General features: G+C 47.0%; 1 protein-coding gene across 3 annotated transcripts in view; it reads left to right on the top strand.

Annotated features, from left to right (window-relative positions):
• The window catches only part of ASAP1 (ArfGAP with SH3 domain, ankyrin repeat and PH domain 1), a 274,738-nt gene that overhangs the window by 167,574 nt on the left and 92,876 nt on the right, over positions 1-14,288 (top strand). For all 3 annotated transcript variants that reach the window (XM_037048557.1, XM_037048556.1, XM_037048559.1), the window contains one exon: positions 11,191-11,336. In XM_037048557.1, coding sequence (XP_036904452.1) covers positions 11,191-11,336 — 146 coding nt within the window. The remainder of the gene's footprint in view (positions 1-11,190; positions 11,337-14,288) is intronic.

The raw sequence follows: 14,288 nt of genomic DNA, 5'->3' as shown, positions 1-14,288 counted from the left end.
TTTTCTCCATCATTTTTAAAAGATTTTATTTATTTATTTTTAGAGAGAAGGGAAGGGAGGGAGAAAGAGAAGGAGAGAAACATCAATGTGTGGTTGCCTCTGACGTGGCCTCCACTGGGAACCTGGCCTGCAACCCAGGCATGTGCCCTGACTGGGAATCGAACTGGTGACTCTTTGTTTCGTAGCTCATTCTCAATCCACTGAGCCACACCAGCCAGGGCTGTCCATCATTTATAATTGATTTTGGCAAGAGCCAAAAGCAGAATAAGAGCCATGTATCAGAATAATGATTCTGCTACAAGTGACTGTGTCAGATTATCACTGTAGACCTTTAATTGTAGAAGTTATTATGTACTTAATTTACCGAGCCCTTACTGAGCGAGTGACTGTAGGGCTGACAGAGCGCTCTTGGCTTTTGGGGAAGTTACTACTTTAGGGTGATTGGACCTATATGACCGTCTCTGAAAGTGATTTAACTGAGGGGTGTCCTCAGGTTAGTAGATCTCAAATACCTCAATACATAAAATTAGCATTTTATTTATTTGGTCAAAACTATATACTAAGTGCTGGAGCGGTGAGTGGATAATAGAATTAATAGACTAAGCCGTGGTTTCTGCTCCCTTCTACTTAACAGTTCATTGTAAAGTAAATGTATTTACCTTCCAGTCACACTTTGAAGTCAGGTTTAAAGTCTGTGTGTATAGGAAGTGCCTGTGGAGTCAAAACACCCCTTGAAAATCCTTGATGACCTATAAAGTGCACTTAATGTATGACTCGTATTGTGTGCTTACAAATTATTGGCATTCTTTCAGGAGCCCTGGTATTTCTCTCTCTCTCTCTCTCTCTCTCTCTCACACACACACACACACACACCTTTGAGTTAACAGCCCTTAGTCGGAAAAGCTCCCACTGTGAGCGGGTGATAAACGAACAGACTGGCACCAGTCCCGTCTCACACACCCACGTGCTCGTTGACTAGCATTGGGGTCCTGTGGTATTCACGTTGCTTTCGTGTTCTTTAGTGCTCTCTTCCTCACCTCCTGTTTTTCTCTTTTTCTCCCCTCAACCCGCCTCATTCTGTCAGATTTGCTAAGTTATATCTGCCAGTTAAAGATGTACAACACCAGTGTGGTTCCCAGTTGTTCTCAACTCACCCTTTTTGCTATTTACATAAAGCTTCAGGTTGGTGATCAGCTATAGTTTCCTTTAAGGACCCGCCTTTCTGCCTTGAACAGACCCTCCTGAGCAGTGTCAGTCAAGAACCTAAGGCCTGCCTTTACCTTTCTGCCTCTTATTCCAGATTGCATGTTGACCTTGCTCTTGGATGGTTTATGTCTCATCAAACTGGGATTGTTTCTTCCTAAATAAAAATATTGCACTTAAACTCTAGCAGAGCATTTGGAGGAAGGCGGGGCCTTAGGTGTTATTTCTGAGCATGGTATTCTCCCCCAATTTGCTTAAATCCAGCCTCTTTTGCACATGCTCTCTGAACCACATGGAGGATCACGTGGGAGGCAAACCCGTGACAGTCTTCACATAGACCCCATTTGAAGGCGGCCGAGCTCAGTGATAACCTTTATAAAGCAGCCATGCGCGTGTTGAATTCTGTTTGTGCTTTGGGTGTGGACATGAATTTCAAAGTCTGTATTTCCAGGACTGGAGGGACTCTCCAGCTAAGTTTCAGCCAGGAAGGTAACTACCTATTGATTTTCTGGTGCCCTGTTTGGGTATGGAAATCAAGCAAGTGGCTATTGATCTGAAGTGTTTTTCATGGATAATCAGTGCCCTAAAACAGGGAGATTAGGGGCTGGAGGAGGGTGACTTTGCACGACCAGATTGTCACGTGCACTCGGAGACAACTACGCACGGATCATCTCAGGTCTTCCACGTTTCCGATCACTGATCAGATACACTCTTTTTCTTTGTGCAGAATTGCAGGGGGCTTCCCCTTGGGGGCAGCTGGGGGTGATTTTTCTAAACAGCTCTTACTGTTTGTTTGCTTGCTTTTCAATTTTTCACATTGTGAACGTAAAATGAGTATTGATCCATTTGTTGTAGAAAATTCAGATGAGCTGAAAGAAGAAAACACTAATCAGGCATGTTTCTTTTTTAAATTCTTTTTCATTGTGTGTATTCTGAATTACAGATGCCATGCTTAGGTGGCAAGGCAGAACTTTTCAATCAGTTTTAGGGGTTTGGGGGAGCCCCAAAATTCAGGTCAGAACTATTGATTGATAATAAATAGTGCATTAGTATGTAATCTGTGCCTACAATCTATATAGAATTAGTACAGGAATAAGTGGTTAAATAAGTAAGCATGGATTGGAAATGTGTGCTTTAAAGTGCTTTGCTGTCAGGTATAGATGATGCAAAATAGTTTGGAGAGTGGCCCAGACCAGCCCTATTTTAGTCTACATCATCTAGGGCAGGAACCCATTGGAGGTTTTTTTTTTTATCTTTAATTGTTATACACATGATTTATAAACCAGGAAGCTAGTGCTGAAAAGGACTAAGTGATGTACCCAAGGCCACAAACCTAATAACTTAAATAACCTTTGTATTCCAATATAGGTACTTGGTGAAAGCTTACAAATTAAAAATAAAATATGGAGTGGTACTTTAAAATTACAACCTATTTAGCCCTGGCCAGTGTGGTTCAGTGGGTTGAATTGTTGTCCTGTTTACCAAAGCTCATGGGTTCAATTCCGGGCAAGGGCACATACCTTGGTTGTGGATTCAATCCTGGGTCCGGGCACAGATGGGAGACAACTACTTGATACTTCTCTCTCGCATCTGTGTTTCTCTCTCCCCCTCCCCCTCTTTCTTCCCCTCTCTCTCTGAAAGCAATGGAAAAAAAATGCCTTTGGGTGAGGATAAAAAAAATAAATTACTCCTATTTAAAGCTAGCTTGGCTCCATTGAGTGATGGGTAGTCATCTGCTGTAGCAGCGAGGAATTGCGTATTTCCTTTATAGATTTTCTAGGGGGCCAGATTGCAAAGCATTAAAATTACCCAGAGAGCCATCAGCAAACCAAAACGTGGTGTGTATGTTATCTGGCAGCGAGAGAGCCTGAGCGGTGGAGCCAGGAGAGAGAGCGTCTCTGCCTCTGCCGCAGTGCAGCGATGTTCGAGTGCCGTCCGTGCCCAGGAGTGGCCCCGTGGAGCCCTGCAGGCGTCATTTCTCGGGCTTCTGTTAGTTGATGGATTTGTCTGTTTTGCAGAAATGGGAGTCTGCGTGCTGAGTGCTGAGTGCTGAGCTTCAGAAAGCAAGCACTCTAGGGGCTGGGGCCGATTCCTGCAGAGGCTGCGCTAGACTTTTGAAGGAACAAATCCAAACTCAAAATGACCTTGAAAAATTAGAGGAATGAATCATCCCCCGCGGCACAGAGAAAGGCAATTAAAAAAAAAGTGCCCAGGAGTTCTTGCCTCCCGGGATGTTGCCTTCCATCTTAGTGAGAGACCTATGCAGTGGGAGGTGGTGCGGACCGAGGAGGAAAGGAAGGCCCAGGGAAGTGCGGTGACTTGCTCGTCATCACGTAAATGTTGTCTCTAAACTGGTGAATGCCGTGTCTCAGTAAAATGCAGGTTGAACTCTAAATGCAGCCTTCACCCGTCCTACTACCGTGGTGTCTGTGAAGTTAGAACAGACGGTTTCCAGGGTCTCGGGGTGGGTGTGGCCAGAAGGGGCTGAGCTGCACTCTCATCAGCAGTGGAGGGCAGCACTTTCAATACCTGAGTCTGCCTGGTTCTAGGTCAAAGACCGCGAGCTCTGGAGAGACCTTGGCTTAGTCTCTCTGCACCTCTGCCCACAGGCAGACACTTGGGTAACAGGGTCTGCTGTTACCTCTTACCTGGACTGCACCTTACCCTGGGTTTACTTGCTAACCAGCAGTTTGTTCTTCAAGTGCTGCTCAGTATTGTCTCCTGAATCCTCACCTGCCCTGTTTAAGTTTTGCCATGATGGTTTTGTCATGGTTTATCTATGTGTTTATCTACCGGACACTAGACGGACGGACACCTCTAACAGGCCATGTTCAATACGCAGTATACTTTTCATACAGAGGAAAGGAAATCAAGCTATTGTAGAACTCTCCCCATGCCTTACAGATAAATCCATTGCTGGTCAATTAAGTATTTAATATTAAAAAGAATAAAACTAAATCTTAGAAGGTTTAGGAACATACTTTAATGTCAGGACCCTGCCTCCTGTTGTATAAACAAATACATTGCATTGGATTGAAGGCTTGCATGTTTATTTTTTTAAATATTAAACATTAGAAGTCTCAGGGACATAAGCAGGGCGGGAAACCCAAAAGTCTTTTGAGTAAAGATTGGTATATTTGTGGTAACGACAAGAAGTTTCAAAAGTTCTACATGGCAAAATTAAATGAAGTTGAAAGACAGGTGGGGGAAGAATATTTGCCCCATATATGACGAGAATGTCATCCCTGTGCAAGGCACTCAGAGTGACAGGAAGAGACGGGCGGCAGTGGAAAGCGTGGACGGGCAGAAAAGGAGACATGAACAGACGATCAAATGCAAAAGGCTGCTCAGTGGGACTACAGTCAGAGTTTCACCTCCAGGGGGCAAGGATTTTTAAAGTGCGACATCTGGGTGCTGATGACATGGTAAAGAAATAGGCCCCTGTGTTTGTGTTGTTGCCATTGGGGGCACGATGGCCACAGCCAGCCTCTTTGGAAAGGGGCGTGGCGACATTGACAAAAACACTAAGTGCACGTACGTCCTCTCCCTCAGCAACTCTGCTTGTGTGCCTGTATCTTTTCAGAGATGAAGTACCCACATGTAAGACCTTGTGTGTGAACTATTTATTACAGCCTTGTTTTCTGTGGCAAAACCTGGAAGTCTCTCAGGCGGTGGAGAGTTATATGAATTGTGGTAGAGTTTATTATGGACTCTAGTCACAGTTAAAATGATTAACCAGATTTAATTGTACTGAAATTCTTGATTTTTTATTTACTAGGTTAAAAAAGCAAGTCATAGAGTCTTGTAATAATATCCTATTTCTTAAGTGATAAAAGCAGAGAAAACTTTTATTTGTGTGTTTGTGTGTATGTGTGTGTTTAAGTGTACAGAAAGTTTTGCTGATACACAGGATTATTACCTTTGCTTATTTCAAGATGGGATTGGAGAAGGGGAAGGGAAATAATTTTAGTGTATGAATTATCTTGTAATTTAAAGGACAAATGGAATTAAAATTTTAAAAGTGACTAGTACTACAAAGTGTGTATAGGATAGTATAAAAGAATTTATCACTTCCCCCTCAAGGCCAGCACTGTAATTTATGACTCGTAGTACATGGCTTTACTATTGCAGTTATAGCTCATTGTATTTTACATGCCTGGCACAGGGCCAATACTGAGTATTTTTTGAAGGAAGGAAAAAGACTTGTTCTAAGAGACCTCACTGTGTGCCGTGAGCATTTTACTAGCACTGACCGTGTCCCCAGCCCAACGCTGGGAACTGTACATACAATGACAAATTAGGTGTATAGGAAGTGCCCACTGGGAAGTGGGCATTGCAAAAGGCCAGGGAGAGTGAATGACAAGCTGGCCTGGGAGGTTACACTTACATTTGACCTTGAAAAAGACAGTAGAAAACAATGGGATTTGGAATCAATTGAAACTAAATTCTAACCTGAATTCCCCATTGAGTTTCACTTTCTCATCTACAAAACAACTGCCTTGAGGGAGTTGTAGGGTCTTCTCGGTGAGGGATCCCACCACACAGGCAGTGTTTAATAAATGGCAGTCATAATTACGGTGACAGGGAATCAAGGGTGGGGTTGGCCAGCTGTCCCCCAGTTCTGTGAGGTCTAACCCGGGTGACAGCGAGGCAGACACCTTGGAGAAAGGCCCTCGTAGTGGTGGCTGCGGTTCTGAAAACCCTGAGGCGGGCCCAGTTGGAAGAGGAGATAAGGTGTTTGTGGAGGGTCCCGAATCTTCGTGTCTCACCGGGCACGCATTACTGCCAGCCCTGAGGACTGTGGACCGAGTGCTGCTGGGGACTTCAGAGCATGGTTGGGGCCCCTGCCCGCTGGTCGTTTCTGGTGGGTGGCTGCAGTGGCCCCGGCTGGGCAGGCTGGGAACATCTTCACACACACTCACAGAGCTCGTGGTGTGCCTTGCAGTGTCTTACCTAATCTCCACAACACCTCTGTGAGGTGAATGCCTTCATTATATTCATTTCATGGCAGGGGCCAGGGGGTTTACCAAGGGGAGGCGCTGGACTAAGCTCTACGCCAGGTAAGTGACAGTCCACTTTAGGGTATGGGGAGGGCCTCGGCTCCGAGGTCGGAGGCTGAAGGTTCGGTTCCCCCGTTTGTGGGCCTGCGTTTGCACCCACACAACGAGGATGATAACAGTACTTTACCACCCAACTTTGGATAAGAGTGAGTGGAGGAAGGTCTGTCACGTGCTGCCTTGTAAAGTGCTGCATGCAGTGGCCAGCGTGTGCTAGACACTCGACACCCTGGCCGTTGTCACTGTTATTACGGAAAGAGCGAAGCGCTGCTGGGGTGCTGCCGTGGGGTCACACGCTGGGACGTCAGGCCCCGTCGACCTGCGTGGAGCATGCCGTATGACTAGTACCTGGTAGTCATCCTTCCAAAGACATGCCAGCCGTTGAATTCCTGAAGGAGTGGCCTTTTCTGGTTTGGTTGGTGAAATAATACTGTTTTGTTCTTTTTTCGGAGCTGAAAGGAGTCACCTAGCCCTTAGAATACTCTTACCTTCTGCAACAATACCACGAATGCCAGAAATTCCATTCAAATATTTGAAAAGCATGATCTCCGCGGTGGATGGATCAGATTTCTCATTTACCCGTTTTTCTACCCAGTCTCTATCCTCAGCCGCTCTCTCCCCCAGCGCCCACTTTAGCGGCCTCCCAGAAGTCCCCCAGCAGTTGGATGCGCTGAGGGTTTTGAAGCAAAGATTTTCCTGCTCTCCGAAATGTCCCAAGCTGAGTGGGCCATTTCCTGCCTCATCTGTCCCTCTCCTTCAGTCATGCCCGTGGCTGTGACAGGGCTTCCCACCCTCCACCGCACCAGAGCCTTTATTTTTCTCTTAACCCCCTGAATTTACATTCCACTCAAAGTGCTTACTGTCCTCTGTAGTCTGCCCACCCCGCCCCGCCCCTCTGCCCCTGCGTTCCCTCTTCCTCCACCGGAATCGTGGGTCCTTGCCCTCTCCCTGGCTGCCTGTTGAAAACCCGTGTGGTGAACCCTTCCCTGTGTACAAAGGCATGTGTGTGTTTGCGTCACCTCCCAGCGGGTTGTCCATCTCAGATTTACAACGCAGTGTGTAAAGAAAATGCTTAAAGTACGAGACATAAGTTGCATGCCTTTTGATATCAAATCTCTCTGTATTATATATATAACTGATCTTGGGTGTAGAGGTAATAATGTCTGATATTTGAGAGGGTGGCAATTCATGCCCCACGCCTGGCACTATTCTAAGATAACAGTTCACTAACTAGCTCATATTTCCAAATGTGTGTCTGTACTAGGAATATGCATGTATGTATATGTATATGGTTAATGCACAAACACACGCACATAGATGTATATAGTGACTGTATGGTTATTCAGTTGTGGAATTAGCAAAACACACAGGACCTATGACCAACCTTTTCTGGTTTGGTTGGTGAAATGATACTGTTTTGTTCTGTTTTGTTCTATACTTCCGATCCAGGCTCACCCTCTGCCTCTCAGATCACACTTTGTGTTCCATCCGCCCAAGAAGCATAATCCTTCCCTTGCAGAGAGAGGTCTAATGAAGGTTAGCTGTGGTCCTGCGAAAGGCATTTGGGTCAGAGAAGCTTCCCATCAAATGCCAAGGCCCCTTCCTGTGGCCTTTCTCTGCCTTAGCCAGGTCTGTCACCCATGACAGACTGAGAGCTTCCCGTAATTCTTTTTCACCCTGCATGAAACCCCAAATTCAGGGTCATGGCTGAGTCCAGGGAGGGAGGGAGCAGTTTGGATTGGGTGGAGGGACTGGGCGGAGGAGACAGGAAACATCCCAGAATACTTTCCTTCTGAATTGGTTGTGGGTGCATGAGTATTCTGTTAATCTAAAGATTTTTACATCATTTGAAATATTTTACCATTTCGAGCAAACAAACCAAAAGCCTGATGCTTATGCTTTATCACCGAGACCTTTTTCAGCGAGCAGTGGGAATTCGGGCAGCTGAGGGCTTTTGTTGCTGGCCGCGGAAAGCAGAGGCTGCTGTCGGGTGGGTGGGGAGAGTCTCAGCATTGAGTGAGGCCCTCTGGCCGCAGGCAGAAGGCGTCGGGGGCAGCAGCAGCTTCCGAGGGAGATCAGACATGTGCATCCTGTCTGTCCAGCTGATGTGGCCTTTCCTTTGTGTCTTTCTGGGCTGCTTCTCTGAGTGAACGTGGGCAGTAACCAGAGATGCACCTTATCTTTTTAAACATCTCAGCCCGAAATGCTGACACCCACTGCAGGCATTGTGAATTTTTAATGTGGCGATGATTAGGAGGAGGCTGCTGGGCCTCGCTGCGTTTCCCGGGACTGCTCTTTCCCTTGCTGCATGGGGACAGGCAGCGCAGGCCGGATTCTGTTCCTCGGGTGCCCACTGCGCCCACACAGCTATTGAGGCTGTGAGAGTGAAACGTTAAAATTTCATCTCTACTATGGAACAGCTTCGGAGCTTTCCTAAGAGAATGCCTCTTAAATTCCCGAAAAGGAAATCAACCAATCCAAGGCAAGCGAGACTGACTTGAGCCCTTGCTTCATGAGCCTAGCCCCCGGAAAAGTGTGCGGTGACGGGCGTTTGTGGTGTGGGGACACGGGTGAGCTGGAGGCAGTCTCTGCCTCGTGGCCTGGTGGCCGGGACAGATCTTCACTCACACAAACACGATCCAATGTGGCAGAAAAGGTTGCAGAAGTGGTATAGAGAATTACGGGCAAGGAAAGATCCTTGGCAACTAAGGCAAGGCTTTATAAAGAAAAAGGTATTGAATTAAGCCTCCAAAGATAGGCGTTAGAGGATAGGGTTTTGTTAGGTACACATTTGCTCCTTTATCCACTCAGTAAACATATACATCTCCCGTGGGAACGTCGTACAAGTTCATGCTTCCCTGGACTCCATGACGGGAAAAGAGAAATGGAGAATTGAACACAGGCATCTAAAATGCTTCCATGTCAAAGTGCTACCCATCACCTCCTTCATATTTCCTTGGCTCTGTGCAGGTCTCTCCCTTGCCTTATTGCTTCAAGGAGGTGGGGATGTTCTGTGCTCCTGTCCATAGTCCTGCAAAGATCAGGAACCTGGCTGTTCGTGATGAGTGTCTTGTCTGCATAGAGTCACAAGACCTGATGCACAGCTTAGCAGGATCACAGTGGGGGCAGAGTGGGAAATAGACGGTAGGGGAGCAAGAACTGGAATGCAGCGGCTCCTGGGGGAAGCTTCTGCAGTGGCTGAGGAGAGAGGGGATACCAGATGAGGTAGATAGCCATGGGGATGGTGAGACGCTGTCAGATTTTAGATACATTTGAAACATAGAGGCAACAGGATTTGCCAGTGGGTTGCAGCTGAGATATGAGAAAGAGGAAAATCAAGTCTGACCTGATGGGTTTCAGCCTGAGCAGCTGCAACAATGTGTGGCATTTGCCCTTAACGGAGACCTAAGGAACTGCAGAGAACAGAGGGCGGGACTGCCCAGCAGGGCTGGAGTTCAGCATGTTAACATTGGCTGCAGCCCTGGGCATCCTAGCAGGCCCGTTGCCTGGGCACTTGGTGTGTGAGTCTGTATTTCGTGAGTGGGGTCTGTGCTGGCGATGTAACTTGGGTGGCGAGTTGTCAGCTGATAGAAGTTATTTAAAACCATTCGACTGGGTGAGACCCCGAGAGAGTGAGCATTGTTAGAGAAGAATAAAGGCCTGAAGACCAAGGCCCCGGCTCTGCCACCTGAGGAGGTCAGGGCGAGGGAGGACCAGCCCAGACAGCGGAGAGGGGCAGCCATGCGGTGGGACGGTGAAGGCAGTGGGGCCCCCGCAAGCCGGCTGAAGGAAGCTTTCACAGACTCTCAGACACGGCCAGCAGAGTGAAGGTTCCCAGCAGCTGCGGGGGTGGGGAGAGGGAGAAGAGGCTAGAGAGGGTCAATTTACGGTGACAGAGGGTGACTTGATTTGGGGTGGTGGGCACACAGTGCAATATACAGGTGATGTATTTAGCATTATACACCTGAAACCTAGATAATGTTGTTAACCAATAAATTCAGTTTTTAAAAACCTAGTGTTTCAAGGAAGTAGAAGTTTTTATGGAGCATTCACTATTGGGAGGTTTTTGTATGTATTTTTTCTTTTTTTATTGAATTTATAGTGGTGGCATAGGCTAATAAAACTACATAGGTTTCAGGTGTACAATTCCCTAATATATCACCTGTATGTTGTATTGTGTGTTTGCCACTCCGTGTCACGTCTCCTTCCGTCACCGTTTATCTCCCCTTTACCCTCTCCTACCTCCCCCACCCCCCTTTCCCACTGGAAATCACCCTGCTGTTATCTGTGTCTATGTCTGACCTTTTCCACCCAGCCCCCCAACCCCCTCCCCTCTGCATCACTGTGCCCGACTGGACAGTAGATGTCCATGGAAGTTGAGAAACTAAGGTCGTAGAGCTCTCGGGTGGTGAAACCAAGCCCGAACATGGACGGGCTGGTCAGCGCCTGTGCACTTTGAGAAGCGGCATATGAGAAAGCAGGTGAATGCTACTGCTCAGGCCTCGGGGCTCAGAAAACGTTAAAGGAAATCAACATTAGTTGCAGGAAAAGAAACATGTTAGAACACATGAGCTCTCTCTTGCACTGCAGGGATGATTAGATTCTAAGGAGAATTTTCTCCTCATTTCCCCATTACCATAGTTTCTTAATTGCTTGAAAATGGGATGATTATTTGACTCCTCAACCCTCGGGAGCCCGTGGATTAATTGGGACGTGAGTGAGCTAAATGCTGTGACGGAGAGAGGGGAACCCCCTTCAGTGGAGAACACTCAGCGCCCTGCTAACCCCCTTCCGGACACGTCCAGTAAATAACGGATGACTGATCCTCTTCACGTTCCTCGTGAGAATTTCTAATGATCCATTGAGGTTCCCAGTAACTCGGTATTGTGGCACCTAATAGCTCAGACTCCTCTTTCTTTTTCTTTTTTAGATCATATTCAAAATGAAGAAAACTACGCACAAGTTCTGGATAAGTTTGGCAGTAATTTTTTAAGTCGAGACAACCCAGATCTTGGCACTGCTTTTGTCAAATTTTCTACTCTGACAAAGGAACTGTCCACACTGCTGAAAAATCTGGTAAGCCGTTTGTTTCATAAGCGATTTTTTAAAACCACAGCCAAAAAGCTTTTTTGTCCTGGGCATGGAGTCTCATGAAAAAAGCGTGCCGTGGCGAAGCTCCTAGAATTTGTGCGTGCGGCCCAGTATCGCGTCTTGGAAACACAGGTTAGCCTGACTTCTTTTCCGCTTTCTGCATCATTCTGTTCCTGTTCTAGACAGCTTCTAGCAGCTGCACCCTTTACTGGGTTCGGTGATGATGGTTCTGTGTCGGCCACCCGTGTTCCGTCTCACTTGTGTGGAGGGGACCGTGCATTTTGGTCCCTGATGTACAGAGAATTAATCTCTCCCAACTCTCACATCCTTTTAACCCACTACCAAGAAAAAGATTTTGAGATTCAGGGAATTTGGGGTCTCAGGAGTAGATGACAAGAAGCATCCCTAAAAATCGGGGACATGGAGGTGCTACCCTAGGAGGCGGACATAAAGTTGGGGGCAGAGGACCCTTTTGCCAGACAGCATGGTTTGGGCACCCCAGGTTGTGCCCATCACCCTCCCCCAGCCTCACGATGTCCACCCTGAGAAAAGTCTGTTTTTGTGAACTCATTGAATCAAATCTCATTTCTCCTACATCCTGAAAGAGAAGCACAGGGAGGCTGAAAGGTACCCCCAGGAAAATGCTGCCATACTTTCCTTGGCCTTTCCTGAAGAAGAGGAGCTGTTTCCTTCTCTTGCTCTCCCCCAGCCTCTCGCCCTTGCACCTTGGCCTCCATCAAGGACCCAGAACTCGCAGTCAGGATGCCTTGGCCTGGCTCAGGTGCTCAGACATCAGATGGGCTTCGCACACTCAGGCGAGAGTCTTACCACCAATCTGTGCAGTACAGATGGCTAGCTTCCAGAGGAGTACAGCCTTTTGGACAGATGAAGACTTTCTGTGTGTATTAACCCGAATATTTGAGCAACCAGAATATTTTTTCTTATCATGCTGGATAAATACATGTGTATATGCGTCTGTCTTCCTGACAGTTTAATTCTCATAAGCAGTTTACGCCATTGACTTAGTCTTACTCAATGACAGTCTTAAAGGAAGTAAAGGTTGAACATAGAAATATGTCTTATTTTTCAAAAACTGTAGAAAGGATCATTTTGGCCTTAGCACAGTGGTCCCCAAACTTTTTGGCACCAGGGACTGGTTTAGTGGAAGACAGTTCCTCTGTGAATGGGGCTAAGGGGGGTGGGGTGTGGGTGGTTTGGGGGTGATTCAAGCACATCACATTCCAGGTCACCTCCTACTGTGAGGCCGGGTTCCTGACAGCCCTGGGCCAGTACCAGTCTGCATCCTGGAGATTGGTTGGAGTCCCCTGCCTTAACACATACGTGTTTCTATACTTTGGGCTTTTTTGATGAACCCATGGTATTTCCGTAAATCTTATATTACTGTATTTAACTGTCCTTTATTCATAAGAGGCCCTCTCATTTCTCCTTCTTTGGGCTTCACTTGCCTCTTTGCTGGGGCATTGCTCTGAGGGTGGTTTGGTGGGAAGAAAGGAAGTGAAACCAAACTCTGCCCGTGCACTTGGTAATATCTGGTGAAAGGCTTGCTCCAGGAGGAAGCTCTGTTTTCGCCGAGGTCACTGTTTTCACAGGGATGTCTTGCTAACCTGTGGTTTCCAGGAGACCAGATGTGCTTGGCTTAAGTCAAGAGTCATCACTCCCACATTTCCTGAACCGATCCATCTGCATGCCTCCCTGCTCCGTGGGCCCCTCTACACTGTGTGTGTGTGTGTGTGTGTGTGTGCGCTCAAAGGTCAGCCATCATCTGCATTCGCTTATCAAGCGATACGTTTGCTCACCGCCCTACAAAACGACTGATGTTTACTGAACACTGTCACACCTCGTGCATGAGCCAGGTTCAGGAATTTTCCATTTAACAACTCACGACGGCCCTGCAGTGAAACTGAGGCACAGTGAGATTATGTAACTCGTCCGGGCACGCTGTCAGTAAGTAGATGTGGACCAGACACCGTCTCTGCGTCCACTGTCTGGACCACCTGACGCCGAACTGCCCCTGTCACCTCCCTCTGGGGAGGGGGGTGTCTCCCCAACTGGAAGAGCTGATAGAGCGAGTCCCCCAAACATACACAAGCTGCAAGCACCTTCTTTCAAATCAGCTCTCTTTCAAGGAGTAAAACTAAGAAAGATCTAAAGGAAATTGCCAGAAGAGCCAGTTCATTTAATTAAAAATACAAAAACCAGCACTTTCCTGTGAGGACAGTGGTGGCAGCCCTTTTTCGAGGGGCAGGAGAAAGAATCAGTTTTCACAAACGTGGGTTACGAAGGGAAGGCTGTTCTGATGGGGCGAAAAGCCAGTCCCAGGGGTTTGTATGACCCAAGGGCAGTCAGTCCGCTGCTTCCCTCCTGCTGTGTCGCCAGGAAGGGGAAGAAGACACAGGCAGATTGATGGGGCCACGCCTTGGGCAAAGGGGTGCAGAAGCCGCCAGGCCCCCCAGGGCAGGAGGGGCTTCTGGGTCAGCTTGCAGCACCTACAGGGCCAGGCTGAGGATTTGGGGGAGCACCCCACCTTGCTGAAGCTCCAGAACACCCCCATGGGAACCAGTACTTCTCAGAAGATTCCCTAACATTTCGTTCACTTAGTCTAGTGAAGGCTGGAAATGTTAAGCAATAGTGTATACAGTTGAAATTTAGAAGGTAGGGTTTGTTTATTTTTTTTTCTCCCTAAATTAGATCTATTTTTTAAATTTAATTATTGTTCAAGTACGGTTTTCCATCCCCCGCTCCCATCCCAGCCCACCCCCCCAAGATTTATTTTTTTAAAAAAGAAACACTCATGTTTCTTAGACTTCCTAACGTATCTTCAATTCAACTAGCAAATACCGAATGTTTGTTGTGTTCCATTTTCTAATTAAGATACTGTTTATAACGAGTATTTTAATAGTTTATACTAAAACATTG

This window comes from Sturnira hondurensis, unplaced genomic scaffold (assembly GCF_014824575.4).
Source record: "Sturnira hondurensis isolate 20B ecotype Veracruz unplaced genomic scaffold, ASM1482457v3 Scaffold0006413, whole genome shotgun sequence".
Taxonomy (NCBI): Eukaryota; Metazoa; Chordata; class Mammalia; order Chiroptera; family Phyllostomidae; genus Sturnira; species Sturnira hondurensis.
The sequence above is the reverse complement of the archived record's forward strand: the minus strand, read 5'-3'. Positions and strand labels throughout refer to the sequence as shown.